The sequence below is a fragment of the Melospiza georgiana genome, chromosome 20 (assembly GCF_028018845.1).
Source record: "Melospiza georgiana isolate bMelGeo1 chromosome 20, bMelGeo1.pri, whole genome shotgun sequence".
Taxonomy (NCBI): Eukaryota; Metazoa; Chordata; class Aves; order Passeriformes; family Passerellidae; genus Melospiza; species Melospiza georgiana.
The window spans coordinates 12094189-12113735 of record NC_080449.1 but is presented as its reverse complement, the minus strand read 5'-3'; the positions used below and the strand labels follow the sequence as shown (position 1 = coordinate 12113735).

General features: G+C 50.3%; 1 protein-coding gene across 3 annotated transcripts in view; it reads left to right on the top strand.

Moving 5' to 3' along the window:
- NR6A1 (nuclear receptor subfamily 6 group A member 1) overlaps window positions 1-19317 on the top strand; it is a 67695-nt gene extending 48378 nt beyond the window's left edge. For 2 of the 3 annotated variants that reach the window (XM_058038297.1, XM_058038299.1), the window contains 8 exons: window positions 5807-6037; window positions 8607-8662; window positions 9976-10133; window positions 10924-11151; window positions 11483-11737; window positions 15002-15123; window positions 16542-16694; window positions 17615-19317. In XM_058038297.1, the coding sequence (XP_057894280.1) occupies window positions 5807-6037; window positions 8607-8662; window positions 9976-10133; window positions 10924-11151; window positions 11483-11737; window positions 15002-15123; window positions 16542-16694; window positions 17615-17703 (1292 nt within the window). In that variant the 3' untranslated portion in view covers window positions 17704-19317. The remainder of the gene's footprint in view (window positions 1-5806; window positions 6038-8606; window positions 8663-9975; window positions 10134-10923; window positions 11152-11482; window positions 11738-15001; window positions 15124-16541; window positions 16695-17614) is intronic. The other variant, XM_058038298.1, reaches the window with a different exon arrangement.
- Window positions 19318-19547: the final 230 nt, after the last annotated feature.

Below are 19547 nucleotides of genomic sequence, written 5' to 3'. Positions count from 1 at the left end.
GTGTTGGGCAGCACACGCTGGAGAAGTCACTGTTTCTGTTGTGCCCAGGCCCTGCTCCCGCAGCCCGCACTGCTGGGGGTGGGGTTAGTTTCAGATTTTCTTAATTCAGCATCCTTCTCAGGGGTTGCACATCCAGACAGCTTCAATAGTGCCAAGAGAACAGGTTTTAGGGCAGGTAAGTCAGGGCTTCATCCTACCGCTTTGTAATGCACCAATTAATAAAACCAAACCAGGGTAACCCCGTCGTTAATCCAGAGCGTGCGGCCGCGCCGGAGCCGGGCAGGGACCGCGCACGGAGCTTTATTTTGCTAAAATGGGATCAGCGAAAGTTGATCACTTGGGAGAGCGACTGAACTCGGGGTCGGTCTGTGAGCGTGGGCAGCGCGACCGAGACCCTCGAGCGTGTCCCCAGCTGCGGTCCCGGCCATCGGGCACATTTTGGTGTGCGGGCTTTTGTTCCGAACTCTTTGTGCAACAACTGGCCGGGGCGAAGGAGCCGTCCCGTCCCCGTCCCGCACAATGGAGCGGGGCGGGGGTCCCGCAGCCCCCCGTGCCCCCGCCCGCCGGGACGTGCGGCCCGTGGGGCGCGGGGCCGCGCTCGGGGCTCCCCTGCCCGCAGAAGTTGCATTTCACAGATGAGTTTTTGATATGCAAATGGAGATGTGTCCCAGGCAGGGGAAGGGTGATGGCTTTCATCAGCTGCACGCTCTTGATTTATACCGAGCCGAAAGGAGCAGCTGATGATTTCTGGGGGTTTTAATGGGGGATTTCTTTTGATTGAATTCTACTTGGGCAGAAACGGAATCAGGGTGGAATAAGACTGTGAGTTTGAGATTTCATTACTGGAAAGGGAGACCAGAGAGAGATGCACTGGCCATTCCTCTAGTGCAGCATTTCTCCTCTTTGCTTTCCAGTACTCACTTGCTGCTTTTTAAAATGAGACTCTCTGTGAGTAGAACATCTTTTTACAGTACACTGAATAAGGTTGCAGGCTTCCTCTTTCTTTCCCCTCCTCTATTTTTTTTTTTTTTTTTTTTTTACAGGAGGCTTGTCCATTTAAATTAACCTTTCTCCCAGCTGGGCACACAAATGTTTTTGTTTTAGTTCACAGAGGGTTAATTCTATTCAGCGCTCGCCGCGGCCGGCCTGATCCGGGGCAACACAATCTGCTCTTTGAGCCGGGCTGGCCAGGCAGGACGCGTGGGGTGGGACCCCCATCTGCGGGCTCGGTGGGGAGCAGCAGCAGACCCCGGCCCTTTGTGCGCCCGGCCGCGGCTCTGCCGGCCCGAGCAGGGGCCAACGCAGAAAATTTAATCCCTGTGTTCATCGATTATAAGTTAAAAAAAAAAAAAAAAAAAAAAGGCCCCTGAAGCAAAGGCGCCTGGTTTGGGGGTGGGCTTGTTACAATGCAGCGCTCCACACTGAGGGGAATCCCTCCAGTTCTGGGGCTTGAATTTCACAGGATGGTTTTCTTGGAACTAAAAATTGACAACGAAAAACATCGTTAGGAAAAATAAAGGGGTAAAGAAAGCCCAACGCGTTTGTTTGTGTTCGAGGCATCACCAGAGGCGAGAGGAGAGTGAGATGCGGTTGGGATTTAAGTAACACATGTGTGAGATCTCCCCCTCCGCCCCCTCCCCAAACAGCTGGTATTTAGCAGCTTGAGATTTAAACCCCACTCAAGGGTGCTGCAGGGGGCTGCAATAGGGTCAGTTAATCAAGAAGCAAATAACTGGCACACAGCTGAAAAGAGGTTAAATATATTAATGAATTGCAGTGCTGAGTGTTGCCTGTAATTTTTTTTCAGCTGTAAAAGATTTTCTTAGCTGGAAATTCACGTTCTGTTGTATAAATGAGAGGTTTTGCCTGTGGCATCTTTCGTCGTTCTCCCTCTTGCTTTCCAGCCAGGCCAAATCCCAGCACTGTCTGCTCTGGGGTTTGGCTGAGGGCTTGTGCCTTCACTTTTGGCCTTACTTTTGGAAATAAAGCCTTTGTTTCTCTTCCACCGTAAAGCACCGCTATGGAGAATCGCCCAGGCCGGCTGCACCAAAACCCTGCCAGGTTTCCAAGGTAAACCTCCCAGGGAGCTGTAGCTGCTGCAGGGTTTTCAGTCAGGTCTGCAGGGGTGGCTGTGAGCCCCTGGCAGCCTGGGGACCCGCAGCCAGCTCTTGGTCCCCTCCGGGCATGTGGCAGTGCCACTCCCAGCACTGTGGGACTGCTGGGCTGGCACAGGTGGCAGCAGTGACAGGGCTGTGTGTCCCCATGCCTCAGTTCATCTGCTGTGTGGTTTAGAATCTCATCCACGTGCTGTAGCGCTTTCTGTTCGGGTCTTTGCTATGTGTTTCACCAGGATTGTAAGAGATTTCCTTTTGGAAATTCACAGGAATTTTGTTAAAAAAATTATCAAGACTGCTCATTTTGTCGAGGGCAAAAGACGGTTTCTTGAAAAATTTAATGTATTAGTTTTACTGTTTGTGTTATAAAACATATATGAGGAGAGCTTTTTTTCTCTTTTTTACTCCATGTTCTGTGATTCTTGTGTAACATCATCATATTCTTGGAGAATTTACATTGTATGTGGTATGAAACCTACCATGACCTCTGAAAACAATACATCCTTTAATGTGGCTTCGGGGAGGGGCTAGCGAGGGAGTAGCCATAAAAATCTTCAGGGTTCAAGATGAGGTTGAGATTTTTGTGAGTGCTTTTGTCGTAGCAGCAACTGTTTGATTTAGTGGCCCCTGCTACAATGGGTTGGGAGAACAAAGCCAGAATATCCCGTGTATGAGTTTGTTAAATGTAAGACCCGTCAGGAAAATTGGGGAGGGGGGTAGGGGGAGGCTTCCTCAGCTCTCTCTCTCTGAAATAAAACAGGTATTTGAAAAAATTTCTTACCAATTGCTTTGTGTCCTAATCTGTGTTGTCTTGTGTAGCGTTTGAAACCAGAAGAATCAGTGAGATGAGAGGTGACAGGGAGGAGGGAGGGCTTATTCACTTAAAAATTGCTATTCTTGTTATCTGTTTTGATATTCTAGTGAAATTTCAAGGCTAAGGGAGTTCAGAGCACCCTCAGTGCAAAACTGCTTTGGGTTTGCTGGTGCTTTACCATTTCTGTGCAGTTCCCTGTGGTTCTGCCCCTTCTCTCCCATCCTTCACCCACACCAGGGGCTGCATTATGTGGGGTGAAAACTGGCAAAGGTCAGGAGCAGCAAACCCATGGGCCTGGCCACGGTCCCTGCAGGATTTTTAAAAGATCTAACCTCTAAGGCTTTCTGTAGGCCATCATTTTTCATCTCCCATTTGTCTGTGGGGAGCACGGCCCCCTCTGTGGTCCCTGGGCTCTGTCTTTGTTCCCGGGGTGTGCCGCTGCTGTTTCCAGCTCTACCCTGCAGGCCCAGGAGCAGTTTCTGCCGGAGGTGAGTGCAGTTCCCGTGGCCGTTCTCACCGTGGGCTGGGGAGATGGAGATGGAGATGGAGATGGCGAGGGAAGGTTCTGGTTCCTCCTGGCTTCAATCATCCGGGCTTCCCGCACTGCCGGGTGATGGCCCCATTCTTCCCACAGCAAAACCGGCAGTGCCTGGGAATGAGCCCTCGCTGACGCGGTGGGCCGGGGCAGCCTGTCCTGCCTCGGGCCGTGTGTGGGAGCCGCTGCCATCCCCGGTGCCGCTGCCCCGGGCCGGGCGCTGCTGCTGAGCCGGGATTTATGGCATGGCACGGCTCTGCGAGCAGGGGGAGGGCCGCGAGCTGGGCTGAGCCTCAGCTAAACCCTGCAGATAGGAGATCCTCTGTCCTGGCTAATCCCCGGCCCCCTCCCCGCGCTTATCAGATTGCTCAAGGTGGAGATTATGCACTCGGTGGCTGCAAAGTCATGTTTAGCTGCCTCCCTTCAGAGATGCTCAGATAGCCCCACTCCTGGTTGTACCCACATTCCTTTGGGTGCAGCACATACCTGAGGGGGTCTGTCATGTGAAACTGGGGATGTTTTGGTGCAAATCAGGAATGTTTATTCGCTTAAAGTTTGTATTTCCTTTGTTCATCCCTTTATTTTAATGTTTTGGAACAGTGAAATTTGCAGAACAGTGCAAATGTGCATGCTGTGCATAGCAAACCTTTTAGAGATTAACACAGATTGGTTCTGGTTTCTACTGGGTTTAAGCTCTGGAGAAAGCTGCTTGTGAGTAGGAGCAGCTGGTTTAGTTTTTTACTTGGCTTGTGTAACAGAAAACTGGTTTAATTTCTGGTCCCAAAACATTTGGCTCATTCATTTCTCTTGCATTCACATGTGCTGCAGCAGTAAGAAGCTACACCCTGGTTTGTCAGCTTGCTTGGGCTTTATTGAGGCTGGAGAGGACTTCACTGTGACTCTTACCTCCTGCTGCTCCACAAATCCATCCTGTGGATAAACACCTTTGTCTCACAAAACTCCCTGGTCAAATCTGAATGAGGAAAATCGGCTTGGTGCTGTGCTGGGGCGAGTTTGACCCAGCTCATCTCCACCAGTCAGTGCTGCCCAAAGGCTGAGCAGTGAGTGTGGGCAGCACCCTGGGCATGGTGTGGGTTTGTGTGTGCCCACTGTGAGCTCCCCTTGGCTCCCAATGTGGGTGACGGGCACGGGGAGCTGCTATGCCCTGCTCTGTGCCCTCCTCTGTGCCCAGGCAGCCACAGAGCCCCTGCCACCTCCTGGGTCCTGCTGGGCCATGGGTGTTTCTGTCCCCGTGGGCAATGGCACTGTCCTGCCTTCAGGCCAAGGAACACCAGAGACAGCCTGGTTTAACCAGCATCCCTAGGAGAGGTGTGAGGGAGTGAGAAGCAGCAGAGTGTGGTTTCTTTCTCTTCTTGTGCCTGGCTGAGCCAGGGTGATCCAGTCATCTGGGTAATGTTTGGCATTTGGGTATTCTCCCCATGGAGAATACTGGAATACTGCAGATCTGTGTGTCCCTGAATGTATTTGAATGGCTCCCACCTTTGCAGTGCAGATCTGTTTGCAACTGTTGGGATTTTATGGGGTTAAAACACAAGGTGGGGCCTGGGGCAGCTTGGCCTGGTGTACAAGGGGTTAAACTGTTGAGCTGTGGAACATCTGCTGCAGGAAGAGCTGCTGGTGCAACTTGCTGGCATTATTTTAAGCTGACTTGGTTGAAGTGGGGTTTAGGCCTCCCTATGCAGTAGGAGGTGATGAGAGTCTGGGTGCCCTACCTGGGTCTCTTCACCATCGTCTTCCTTTCTGCTTGACATCCCTGTCTGGACCAAGCCGAGCATCATCTCTGCTCTCTCCCTCAGGCAGTGTTGGAGTCTTAAAATACTGAATTTAATGTGACAGCTCCTGTTGTGGAGAGCCCTGAAGTTTACATTTTTAGTCATCCAAAGGCTTTTCAAAGATTTGGAAAAGGACCAGTAAAATCACATCACTGTGGCTCAGCTGTAGGAGGGTTTCTGTAACGATGCTCTCTCAGGTTCTGGGCAGTGAGGCTGTTGAAGCCCAGAGGTGCCCCTGGAGTCTGTGAGATGTGACAGGATTTCACAGTCACTGCTGTCTGCCAGGTTTCTGTATTTGCACTCTGTGCAGTTGAGGTGGGACATTTATTTCAGAACCCTTTTTTCCCCATTGGAGTTTCTGTTCCTGTCTGCTAAGAACAGCGGGGAGGTTGATGGAGGCTGCTGGGGAGAGCCCCAGGGCCCTGCCTGGCAGTGGGGAAGGGGAGGATGGAGCTGTCCCTGCGGGATGGACCCTGTGGCCGCCCCTCAGTTACACCCACCCGACAGAAACCAGGCCAGGCTCCCCTCAGAGCTCCCTCTTGCCTTGCAGATGAGCGGGTGGATCAGCGAACCTGCCTGATCTGCGGGGACAGGGCCACGGGGCTGCACTATGGCATCATCTCCTGCGAGGGCTGCAAGGGCTTCTTCAAGAGGAGCATCTGCAACAAGCGCGTGTACCGCTGCAGCCGCGACAAGAACTGCGTCATGTCCCGCAAGCAGCGCAACCGCTGCCAGTACTGCCGGCTGCTCAAGTGCCTGCAGATGGGCATGAACCGCAAAGGTAACGCCGGGAGGGGGGACACTGCCACGTGGGGGCTGCCAGGGCCATGGGGAGAGGGGACACTGCCACATGGGGGCTGCCATGGGAGAGGGGAGAGGGAACACTGCCATCATGGGGCTACCACAGCATCCGGGAGAGGGGACACTGCCACATGGGGGCTGCCCGGGCCATGGGCAGAGGGGACACTGCCACCGTGGGGGCTGCCCCTCCCTCAGCTGCCATCTTGTACTGCAGTTCTTCCTCCCAAACTCCCTGCAAAAAAACTCCAAGACTTAAGCAAAATCATGCATGGATTAAAAATTTTGCACAGATACTAAGCTCTGAGCTGCTTCATTCCTGTACGGAGGAATGCTGTGGGTCTGGGGGGTATCAGGACTGTGCTGTGGGTCTGGGGATGGCTCAGAGCCCCTCACCTGGGGGTCGGGGCTGTGCTGTGGGTTGGGATCAGCCCGGGTCCCTCACCTGGGGGTCGGGGCTGTGCTGTGGGTCTGGGGATGGCTCAGAGCCCCTCACCTGGGGGTCGGGGCTGTGCTGTGGGTTGGGATCAGCCCCGGTCCCTCACCTGGGGGTCGGGGCTGTGCTGTGGGTTGGGATCAGCCCGGGTCCCTCACCTGGGGGTCGGGGCTGTGCTGTGGGTTGGGATCAGCCCGGGTCCCTCACCTGGGGGTCGGGGCTGTGCTGTGGGTTGGGATCAGCCCGGGTCCCTCACCTGGGGCCGCTCTCACCTGCGGGAGCGCAGCGCCACCTGCCGGCCGCGCGCCGCCCTCCCTGCTCCGCTCCTGCCCTTCCTTTCCTCCTTTTTATTTTCCTCCTTTCCCCTTCCCTTTTCCTCCTTTCCTCTTTCTTCCTTCCCCCAACAACCGTGTGAATTTCACTCCCCTCTGGTGTCTCCTCCAAGGCCAGGGAGGCCTCAGGCAGCCCTGAAGGTCCTCAGTGTTGGGTTCTGGAGGTCTCTCTTCCTGCCCTGGTGCCCAATTGTGGCATTGTTGGGTTGGAAAATCCCTTCGATATTAGGTCTAAATACAATAATTTTTAAATTCAGATAAGGGGCAGGAAAACCAGGTTTGAGGAGACTGGCTGTCATGCAGCCCCGGACCAGGATGGTATTCCAGAGAGTCCATCTGGATTTGGGAACCATTCTTGAGGCCTTTTTGATGGACCACCAGCAAAAACATCGTTACATTTTGTTACAGCTGTAAGCTATTTTCTGCTAAAATTATGCTTTGAAATCAATCTGAAATCAAGGCAATTTGGGAAGCTTCTAAATCCCTGTTAGTGGTAAAATACATTGGAAATTGAGAAAAATTCCCCTAGAATTCCTGTAATTCCAGTAAGTTTAAAAAACCTAAAGGGGATAACAGCTAACTGACAGCTTTTTTTATTTTTTTTTTTAAGTGGGAAACTGATATTTTTTAAAAAGAGCTTTCATAGGAAATGCACAGCCAGTGTTGTGCCTTGCTGGGGTCAGTGGTTGGGGTTTGGGCAGGCACAGCTCAGCTCCCATGGCCCTCTCCTCTGCCCTGCTGAGGCACTCCCTGAGCTGCAGGAGCAGCCTCAAGGCACACGGGGAGGATTCCAGCTGAGGATATCTCAACCCAAGCAGCAGCGTGGGGCAGAAATTTTCGCTCAAATTTTGTGTCCTTTTCTGCTCCGGGAGGGCCTCCTGCAGCCCCTGTGCCAAGCAGGGTGAGGCTGTGCAGCAGCAAGGTCACCGTGCAGCTGGGCAGAGCCTCCTGCCAAGTCTGGCCAGGTCGTGGTGGGAAAGAGATCAGGCCCTGATAAACAGGGACACGGAGCAGGGCTGCCACTGCCTCTGCAGAGACAGACAGAGGGAAGGGCAAGGTACAGAAACTGCTCCAGGTTTATCCCCTTAGCTGGATTGCACTGCAGCTCCCTGGAAATTGATTAAAGAGCCTTAAAGAAGCTGAGAAATGAGGCTGCCCCTCTGAAATGCAGCTGTGCAGCTCAGGGTGGTAACTTGAGGTTTAAACAGCAGCTTTGCAAGCAGGCAGCAGGGTCAGACATCTCCCCTCTGTTTTCTGGGTGGCTGTAGGAGATGGGACCCTCTGAAGGCACAGCAGGGTTAGAATCCAGCAGTGCAGTGCTGTGTGTCTGTGCTGGTGGCTGCACTGGGGGTGTCTCTCTGGTGCTCCACGGGGCTGTGGGTGGTGGAGTTGGTCATGCTGGCCTCACATCTCATTTTCCAGCAGTCCTGGGCATTCCCTGGGTTATTTCCAGGGATCAGATAGAGTTCCTTACCCTGTTCCACTTCTCAAATTATGCTGAAATTAATTGTGATAAGGGATTGCTATTTCCTCATTACCTGTCAGTCAAGGAGCACATGAAGAAACTAAAATCCTTGAGTAATGCTTGTAACCCCATTGATGTGTCTGTGCCTTTTGGGGAGAGAACCATGCTCTGTGCTGCTCAAGCTCTGGAGGTTTCTCTGTAAACTTCTTTAATGAAAAAAATGAATCTTTTAAGGTATAAAACTTCTTTCAACATAAATAGATATCTACTTAATGCCCTGCAGTAGGGTTCCTCACTAAAGTTTGGTTGTGTCTTTCAGCAATCAGGGAGGATGGCATGCCAGGAGGCAGAAACAAAAGCATTGGACCTGTCCAGGTGAGCACGTGTGGCTGTCCCTCGTGGTTCCCTTCAGCTTTGGTCTCCTGGGCTGAGCCTCCATCACCTCTGGCCGTGCCTCCTGATGGTGTGGCAGGCTCTGGCTCTGTCAGGAACACATCAGGAGCTGTAGATGGTAAATGGAGCTGGGTGCTGCCTGGACACACGGACAGGCTCCCTGCACCCTGTCCTTTGTGAGCCACACAAGGACGTCTGTCCCTCCCTGACTCCCAGTAAATCTCATCTGCCTGCTGCAATCCCTTCAGCTGTGGCAAGCAGGGCACCAGTAAATGTCTGTCTGATTGATGGCCCAGCTTGTGCAGAGATGCCTTGTAAAGAGAGGGAATTCAGCACAGCAGCTTGTGCCACAGCCTGAGGAATGATGGCCATTTCCAGCTTGCTCCTGGAAGAGAGGTCTTTTAAAAGTTTAGTGTTTATTTTAGCAAAATAGAAATAACACTGAAAGCAATTTCTGTGGGTCTGAGTGCCTGGGAAGGAGCCCTCAGCCCAGCCCAAAGTGTGAGGAGCCAAGCAAGCTCTGCTCTGCTGCGCAGTGTCAGACACAGCCTGCAACCACACAAACCTGTTTTCTGCTGTTCACATTAAAGAACATACACAGAATTTAAAAAACACATACAGAATTTAAAAAAAAAAAGCCTCTAAATTTTTGTTGTATTTTCCCCATTAGTGGTGGAATATTCCTCCAGGGTCATGCCCAGCACTTTCTTGAAACTTTATATTACAGTGAACTCAATGTAAAAATTTCTTTACTCTATTTTAGCTTTGAATATGTTACTCTCGAGAACTTAAGTATCAGATGACCAATAGCTACTTCAGGTGCCACCTGGTTCTTATCTGGAGGAAAATAGGGAGCTCTGTCTCCCTGTAAATGTTTTCCTGACTGATTTTATATGTGTCACCTTGCCTCTCTTGATTGCTTTATCAAACCAGAGCCTGCCCCACCTCCTGTTTGCCATTCCCCCTGCCAGTCCTGAGTGATGTTCCCAATGCCCTGGCCTCAATTACTGCCAGGTTTCTCAGGGTGTGACAGTGGCTGATTTACAGCTCCTTGCCATGTCCATCTGACATCATCTCCTCCTGTGTCAGTTCCTGTCTGCTGTGCTGCCCTCACTTGAATGGTGCTGCTGGAGGTCACCACGATCACCTGTAAATAGAATTTTCCCTGTGTGTTATTAAATGCAGGGGTAGGATGTGGTACCTGCAGGGGGGCAGGAGGCTCAGCCCTGTTGGGGGTGTTTGCAAACAGAGGCTCTGCTTTTCTGTTCCCAACCATTGTGTTCTGTATTTGACAGATATCAGAGGAAGAGATTGAGAGAATTATGTCTGGGCAAGAATTTGAGGGAGAGGCAAACATGTCATGGAGCAACAATGGAGACAGTGACCATAGTTCCCCTGGAAATGGAGTTTCTGAGAGCAACCAGCCTTCACCTGTTTCTACTCCATCTTCAAGGTGGGAATGAAGAATTTGGTGTTACAGGAATCTTGGATTTCTTTCCCTGAGTGATACTTGGGGTCAGTGTAGGGAAAACATGTGAGTGCATCTTTGTGTAAACAAGATCATGCAGCAGGTTCTTACCTCTCTGATTGTGTTCTAAGACAAACAGGCACTGGTTGAAAAGAATTGAACTGGGAAATGAGATGTTTGTGAACAAAGGAAGAAATCTTGAGATACAATTATATTTAAAATATACTCAGTTTATATTGTTTGTGTTTTCTGCAGATGTTAAGAACTTGATCACCTTTCGTTGCTCATTCTGCATAAGCTCTTTCTCTGCACTTTGCTCAGATTCTGAAAATAAAACCATTTATGTTAGTAATGGGTGGTGTTATGTTAAAGTTGGCTGCTGTGAGTGCAAACCTCCTGATGCAGCCTTTGATTGCAAACACTGTAAGAATCTCAGACCTGATCCCATCTGCTTTCAGTGGCAGCTTAAGCTTGGCCTTGTTTGTGTTCTCTGGCTGTGCAAGTACTTAATGTACAGTCCTAAATTCTGGCCCTGTGAGGAGGCTGGGGTGGAAAGGCTGGGCACAGGTGGGTTTTGGGTTTCTGCTTTGCTCCCTGAATGGCAGCTCAGCAGCAGCTCCCAGATCTCCATCAAATGGAACCAGTGTCCAGCCAGGCTGGGTGTGCAGCAGTTGCTTTCCCTATTTCTGTTCACATTTCTGGTGGAGCTGTATGTGCCACTGCGCTGAATCAGGTGGAGTTTTGGGGGTGTACTGAAGAGCTTTTCCTTCTCCAGTAGGTCGGTGGAGCTGAACGGCTTCGCTGCACTCAGGGATCAGTACCTGGGCACGCCGGTGTCCACGCACTACCAGTACCTGCCGCACCTTTTCAGCTACTCGGCGCACTCGGCGCTGGTGGCGCCGCAGCCGCGCAGCCTGGAGCCGCAGTCGCACGGCCTCATCAGCCAGCTGCTGTGTGCTGAGGACCTGGAGCCCCTCAGCACCCCCATGCTCATCGAGGACGGGTGCGTGGGGCAGGGACAGCCCTGGGGCGGGCACAGCCACGGGGCAGCAGCAAACCTGACCCCGTCCCACCGGGCTGGGGCTGGCTGGAGCTGGGGCTGGGGATGGGGTACATGGACCTGGCTGGGGCTCCAGGCTGCATGCTCTGGGTGCTGGGCAGGTGGGTGACCCCAGCGGCTGTGAGGACTCCCCTCAGCCCCTGCCCAGGCTCCTGTCACCAGGTGACACCCAATTCCTTTAGCATTTGCCTTGTTTCCAAGCTCCCCAGATGTCAGATGATGTCATTCAACGTTTTTAATGGTTTTTCTGCCTTTGTACTAACTGTGCCTGCAGGTACAAAGTGACTCAGGCAGAGCTGTTTGCGCTGCTGTGTCGTCTGGCGGATGAATTGCTTTTCAGGCAGATTGCCTGGATCAAGAAGCTGCCGTTCTTCTGTGAACTCTCCATCAAGGACTATACCTGCCTGCTCAGCTCCACGTGGCAGGAGCTGATCCTGCTCTCCTCGCTCACTGTTTACAGCAAGCAGATCTTTGGTGACCTTGCAGATGTCACCTCCAAGTACTCTCCCTCTGATGACGAGCTGCACAGGTGAGATGGGATGAGGAGCCATGGGAGCCCAACACACAGGTGTCCTCTGACCACCTCCTGGGACAGGTCACTGTACCTGTGGCTGTTTTCCTCTTCTGTTTTTTAGGGAACAGTTGTTCCAGGCTTGGAAAGCACATCATGGTTAGTCAGTGCTGGATCACAACTCCCTTCTGCAGGGAAGGGCACAGTGATGTGTGGGGCTGTTTGAGTTCCACGTAGTAATGCTGTTGTCCTCCAACAGAGCCTTACAAGCCACCATTTATGAGGAGGGTAAAACTGACCAACACTTTGGGTAACCCTGACACACAGGAAAGAAAGTCTTATTTAAAAACCCTTTGTGCCAGTGGAAAGGTTGTTCACATAGCTGGTTGTCTGTATTATCAAAGTGTTCATTATTAATTGCTATTTCTTTGTTTTGATTAGATAAATTTAAAGATGTTGCAACTTAGCTCTTGTTTTTTCCATGGTACAGACTATCTGATGCTCTGAGGAGCCTGCCTTTCATTTATCATGTTGGTCAGGGTGTTGTTTTTTGGTTTGGATATTTTATTTGGAGTCTTGGTGCCAGACAGATTCTTCTTTTGGTAGTAGAGTCCCAGTCTCACCATAATTTGGCAGAACAGGTGGGATTTAGAGGATTTAAACACCTGCTCTTTGCTCTCTGCCCCTGCTGGGCTCACGCTGCTGCTGGAATCACCAGGAGATGTCTGATGAGCAGAGATTTAAACAGTGCTGTGCTCCTCGGCCATTGCGGTGTCTCGTGGCTCCTGGGGGCTCCTTTGTGCATCTGTTGTGACAAGCAGAGGCACTGGCTGGCTGAGCCCGTGGTGGGAGCAGGGAGCTGGCCCCAGGTGTCTCATTTCCTGGGACAGGTTGCTCTGCGGCGCTGCTCTGCGCAGCCATTCATCGTGCATCTGGTGCAGCTCCTGCGAGGAGCACTGAGGGTCATAGAAAACCACAATGACACTTGTTCTTGCATTCAGCTGTCCTTTTGTTCCTGCTGTCCTGGTCAGAGCCTCACAAGAGAAGTGTTTGTTTCATTTTGAGTTTGTGATAAATACAAGCGAGAGGTAGGACAAGGAGACAAAGGAGGAATCCTCACCCTGCAGAAACCGGCAATTCAGAGCTGGTCGCCTTGAAGGTCCTTCAGAGAAGATCTGTGCACATGGATGAAAATAGGTGTTCTTGGGAGAGGAATGCTTCTGCAGTCTCCTCTTGTGATTTAGCTTTTCAAGTGTCATTAATTGTCATTAGTAACCTGGGAGAATGCACACCCAAAAGCCATTTAGTGGGAGCTGCACAGATGAGGGGACTGGGGCTGTGTGGCTCCCTCCCACTGGTCTTCATGGTCCTTCAGCCATGGCTTGACTGTCTCCAGCAGCAGTGGGATGGCTCATGGGTATCAGTCTCCCTGTCCAAAGCACTCATGAGATATCTAGTCTCTTTGGACTCGAGAGGGGGCCTTTAGGAGAGGTGTCCCATTTGTGGGTGTTCTCAAAGAGCCCCCAGCTCCTCTGGCATTGGTCAGGAATGACTGCAAAGAGAACTTCATTAGAGCTCACACCTGGCTGGAGAAATGTCACTGAGCAGGGATGGTCTGGCACTTCAGGGTTAATTTCTGCTCTTAACAAAATGACAAGAGCAATGCTAAAGCATAGGTGACAAACAAAGGCATAGAATGAGCTCCCCAACTCCTTTGTTTTAATTGCTTCTAACAACTGGCTAAACGTTCTGTTTGCCTGCTAGATCAAGTGTTTTCTTTTATTGTGCTGTTTTTCTGAAGATGAATATGAAATGAATAGACTCCTGACCTCCCCCAGCACTCCTGATAGCGCTTCCCTTCCCCCTCCTCCCCAGCTGATGCCGACAACTCCCAGCCAGAAACTTGCCTGGTGTAAACTGTGAGGAAAAGTGTGTGGAGGAGTCAGTCCTCGAGAAGAAATAGGGCTGTGAAAAACAGAACAGCTTTGTTTGAAAGGGGGAGGAAAGTATGTGCAGAAAAGTAAGACAGTTCAACTGCAGGAATGAGAGAAGAGCTCTCCTGGATTTATGAAGTGATGAGTGGCTGGTAAAAATGTGCATGCTCTAAAAACAATTAAACCCCACGGATGACTGAGTGGTCTTTGTGCTCATTAACTTCTTGAGCTTTGCAATCTTGCACCTGCAAGATTTTTAATGTCAACTGGAGAGCAAGAAAACTTGTACAACTTTAGATTAGCCGACAAGGCTTTCATCACTTACAATATTACTTTCTTGAAGAACTGACCTGGAGTTCAGACAGCTTGTTTTCACTTCACAGAGGTCAAACCCCATCATGCATTTTACAAATAACTTTGAAGTAAACAAACACACATGCCAAAATAAGGTATTATTCAGTGAAAAAGGTTCTATTTCTGTTCTATTCAGAGATGGCTTGCTGGCTGTGCTCTTATTCTTTGTGCTGCACAATGCCAGAGCACGCTGAAGCTTCCCGAAACACTTCTGTCCCACTTCTGAGTGCTTCTGCAATATGTGCCTGCTTTGAAGCCGGGCTGTTGTTGCTGTGAGATGTGTTCCCAAGAGGCTGTTCTGGCCCTGGGCAGGCGTGGGATGGTCTGGAGGTGCCTGCAGACACCCACAGCCCTCCACACCCTCCCACTCCAGCCTGGTCCTTCCCCGTGGCTGTTTCATGGTGCACATGTGGGGTATTTCTCCTGATGAAGTGTGGCACCCTCTTTAGCAGGAGGACCTCGTTCTGCACCCACAAAATCTCCATCAGGCAATTTTCCAGGAGGTTTTGGGGTGTTCCCTGTGCATCAGTGTGCCCTATGCTGCCCATCTCTGTCACTGGCTTTGCTGCAGATTCCTGCCTCTGTGAAACCTTCTCTGCTGTTAGAACAGGCTGGTGGTGAACTGAATCACCAAGAAAGGGTTTTTTCCTAAAAATATCTGTAGATTGTGGGCTCCCCATCCCTGGGCCAGACAGGATGGGGCTCTGAGTAACATGGTTTAGTGGAAGGTGTCCCTGCCCTTGGCAAGGGAATGGGACTGGATGAGCTTTGAGGTAATTTCCACCCAAATCATTCCACAATTCTGATTCTGCATTTGTAACTGAGACATTTTCCTCCTTATTTTTGGTACCCGCAGACTTCAGGCAGTTTTGATGACTTTTTAAAAAAAATTCTCTTGCAAGGTGTTAAAATCTCTGAAGCTACTTTAATGAGCTTCATGCCTTCACTGTCCAGGCCGTGTGCTGTGTGTGCTGATGTGATCTCTGTCCTGCAGGTTCAGTGAAGAGGGGATGGAGGTGATGGAGCGCTTGATCTACCTCTTTCGCAAGTTCAACCAGCTGAAGGTCAGCAATGAGGAGTACGCCTGCATGAAAGCCATCAACTTCCTAAACCAAGGTGAGGCAAACAGGAGCTACCAGCCACACTTGCTCGTTTTTATGCCTCAAAGGGTGAATTTGTATGACTGGTTCCTCTCTAAAATTTTTAGAGTTTTTCAGAGTCATTAAAATGTTTACGTTAAGGATATATCCTTAGGTTGCTTAGCTGGGTTCCTACTTTTTAGGTTCTATACCTAAATCTGACTCTTCACAGTGAAAGGTAATCACAAATGAAGTATTTGCATGCAGGCCATGAATTCATCCTAGGAAAGGGCTGTATCCTTCTGTTGATTAATAGCATATTAAAGCTGGCAGTTCAGGCTCCTCCAAGACCCTGGGCATTTCAAAATCCATGCAGAGACAAATGCTCAGTGAATAGTGTTCAGCTGTAATTTTGGAAATAAATGTCCCCAAAGTCTTTTGTACTGTGAAAGATAGTTGCAGTCTGTAAAAATGTGCTGCGGGCTCCTTCCTCCCCCGCTCATTTCCAGAGGGAGATAATGCTGACACTTCAATCTGTGCCGGGCTGAGGTTCCGGTTTGCTTCCCTGGGCAGTTTCCTGACACTGGATAATGCACTTCTTGAGCTGTCTCCATTGTTTTCCAAAATGTATTTTCATTAACTTCCTGTCTTCTTTTATTTTTAGTTGAAGTTTGCAATTTTTTATGTGAAATACCTGAGACTTATTTTTAAAAGTCAGCTTTTGGGCAGTAGATCAATGCCTCTTCCGTCAGATGGTCTCCCAGCACCGAGCCCGCTCCGCAGCTTCCTTGCTGCTGTGCTGGGTCCTCCCAGGACCTGCCAGTGCTGCTGCTCACGCTGCCAGTGGGACATCCTGCCTGTCCCTTCTTCCTCTGTGTGCGCTGCCTGACACTGGCAAAGCTAAATTTAAATAGAAGAACTTGACAAGTTTATAAAGCTCCCATGACATAATTCATAAGCAGATGGGGAGGAATGTGATGATATCTTTAATTATAGAGGTGAGCACTGTCCTCAGCCAAGATGATACACCTAAAACCAATGTGTTCCTGTGTGAGGAGGTGTTACACTGATCTGCTGTGAGGACCAAACCCTGACACCTGACTGTGCTGTGCCAGGCAGGGATTTCAGGTTGCTGGGGCTGTTCTCTCCAAGAGCATTCATTGAGCTGCAGGTGAGCAGTGTAGGACATTAGCTGTTCTCTTTCCAGCCTTTTGTGGAGGGAAATCCTGGATCCAGACACACATATAAAGACACATCTGTGATGCAGGCACAGCAGGAGGGGAGATGGGAATTTTAGTATTGGTCCAGGTGCTGGAAGCCAGTCTCCAAAGCAGGGGCCCGGATCAGAGTGACAGAAACCAGCCTGTCATGAAGAAGTGGCAGTAAGTGTAAGGCTGCCGCTCTTCTGAGAGGTGTTTGTCATGTTCTCATTGCTCTGATTGTATTCCTTTGCAGATATCAGGGGTCTGACCAACGCCTCCCAGCTGGAGCAGCTGAACAAGAGGTACTGGTACGTTTGCCAGGACTTCACAGAGTACAAGTACCCCCACCAGCCAAACCGCTTCCCGGATTTGATGATGTGTTTGCCAGAGATCCGCTACATTGCAGGTAACCTGAGTGCTTCTGAAAGACACTTAACTTGCTGCAGTGAAACTCTTGTGGACTTTGCTCGAGGATGTTTGTGTGGGAGCATTTCCTATCAGAGTTTCTGCCCATCTTTAAGCCCATCCCATTGCCCTGAGCTCATCCAGTCTGAGGGGCTCTTGGCAAGGTGTCCTGGTGGTGCTGGTGGGCACAGGGTTAGTCCCACTTGGGGAAGAGGGGCCTTGCTCCAACCTGACACCCTTGAAGTGCATTCTTTAGTCTCCCCTTATTGTTCTTTCACTCCCAGATGGAGTGCATTTTGTCTCAAAAGGATGTAATCCTGGTTTGAGTAGTTATCTGATCAGAATTAGGGAGATCCCTGAACTGAGCAGAAAGTGATCAGCAGAGTTCAACCAGATCAGTGTAACCCCTAGGGTTCCTCATCTGGACCTCGGAAATCCTCAGGTGAATTCTCAGCTGCAGTTGCATTGCTAATTAGATCTCCAAGGCCTGGTGTTACTAAAACTGTTCCTGGATGTTATGGCAAAGGGAGATGCTTGCCTCCCTGTGTCAAGGCTCCATATGCTTTATCCTACTCCGTCATAATGAACTAGATAATAATCTCAGAGTAGCTCTCGTAATTTACTCATGGAGATCAACAAGGGGGTTTGAGGTGAGATGGGATTTAGCCTTTCCCACTTTCTGTAAATACTTCTCCATTGTGGAGAAATCATTTTGATCTGACTTTGCCCATTTATTTTGCTTTCTATTCAGTAAATAAATCATATTGTGTCCAAATGCATATCAAATGTCTAATGTAGCTGTAGGATGATTAACTGTTTCTGAGAAAGGTTCAAGGTAAAACCATCTCCAGTGCTGCTGGCTTAGGTGTCTCTGAAATCTGATTCAGTTGTGGCTGCTAATTCTGGTTTCTTTCTTACTAGGAAAAATGGTGAATGTCCCTCTGGAGCAGCTGCCTCTCCTTTTTAAGGCCGTTCTACATTCCTGCAAGACGAGTGTGAGCAAAGAGTGAGCGCAGCCGGCCCGGCCGGTGCCTTGCGCGGAGCCTGGGGCTGGCTCACCCGGACAGGGGCAGGGGCCATCCAGGCAGGAGACAGGGCACTGCGCCTCCCTGCCCTCGTAGCAAGAATCTTTTTTGTTTGTTTTTGTTTTTTTACTCGTTTTCCTATATATTTATTTCACGACAGAGTTGAATGTATGATCTTCAACACGATGCACATGGTTCTGTAAGAATGCAGCAGATGCATTCTCCAGCAGTTTACAGAATGTGAAGATGTTTAATGTTACAGTGTTTGTTAGGGTTAGTTCTTTTGTATTTGGGGCTGGGGACCGAGATGACTAAGACTACCTCAAGGAGAAGATGCTGTTCATGCACTGCTCTTTCCATGATTTGCATCCAAAGCATTTGTCACAGAGAGCAAATGTTGGCAGAGCTGTTATTATCCCAAAGGGACGACTTTGGAGAAGTGGGTGCTAGAGAAGTGCCAAGCTTTTTCTGTAATTTTAAAAAGGCAGGAGTGGAGACGGAGAAGTCTGTCCAGGCAGCTGGTTTCTTTTCCCCTGGCAGTTTTCAGATGCAGGTTTCCAGTGGGATGGCAGTGCTCTGAGGGGCTCCCTGGCCCTGTCCTGTCTGGGGGGCTGCAGGGGGGGTCTGTCCCAGCCCCTCCTGACCAGCTGCCCTCTTACTATTGCCACAACACCTGCCAATTCCTCTGAATTTGTGTTCCTGCAGTTCAGGACAGGCTCCTGGCATTGCACAAAGGTGCTTCTGTTGCTAGAGGATGGCAAGGACTTTATCATCACTTCCTTAAAATCCATCTAAGTTTACAAAAGCAGGAAAAGCCTACTTAGAGAAGAGGCAGGATTGCCCGTGTTCCTCCAACATGGTACCTGACTTCTGAGGCTTCTGCATTGCAGCAATCCCCATTTTGGGAGCAGTTAAATGGGGCCTATGTAGTGGGGTGAGGGACTCCAGTGTCCTCTGGCATGGCTTTCTCTGCTGGACTCAGGGAATGGATGTTCCATAGATAGATCCTGCCAGGACTGTTCTGTTCCTTATGGAATCCCAGGAAAAACTACATTACTGCTGTACTTGGTTACCTGTCATGTTCTAGGTGTTGCCAGGCTTGGATTTTCCATCTCACAGGCTCTCCACAGCTCCAGATGGAGAACTGGTTTAATGACAGCTGATTAGCTGATTGAGTGATTGGTTGGTGCTGATGTTTAGCTAAACTTGGGCATTCTCATGAGTGATCTCATGATTTCCTGCTCATGATGGGGAGGTTTGGATGAGATGCTCTTGATCTCATCTCCTTCATTAGGAATTAATATTCAAAGACTCTGTCACTCTCCTAGACAGCCTTGGCTGGATTTCCTTCCCTGCCTCCTTAGATGTAAATCTGGCATTCACTTAGCAAGGTGGCTCCCCGATAAGTGTTTGAATGCTGATTTTAAAATACTTGTAGGAACAACTTTTGTTCCCTCAGGGCAGGAGGGACGAGTCACTACCTTGTCTTTCCCTGGTGGCAGCTGCGTGGCACAGAGCAAGCACAGCTCACAGGGCTGCAGCTGCTGTGCATGAATGTGATGGTGAGCAGGAGGAGAATCCCATTCCCCAAAGTCGTCCCTCCCTGCTGTCCCAGCGGGTGCTGCTGCCTGCAGCCCGAGGGCAGCTGTGCCCTGCGGGTTTGGCACAGCCTGCTCACACCACTCCAGGGCCTGCTGCTGCCTCACCACGGGCATCCATCCTGCTGGGGCAGCTCCCAGCTCCACGTTTCCCTCTTCTCAAAGTCCATAGCTGTTCATTTTCCATTATTTAAACAGGAGGTTACGGGTACCAGCTGCTGGGCACAGCAG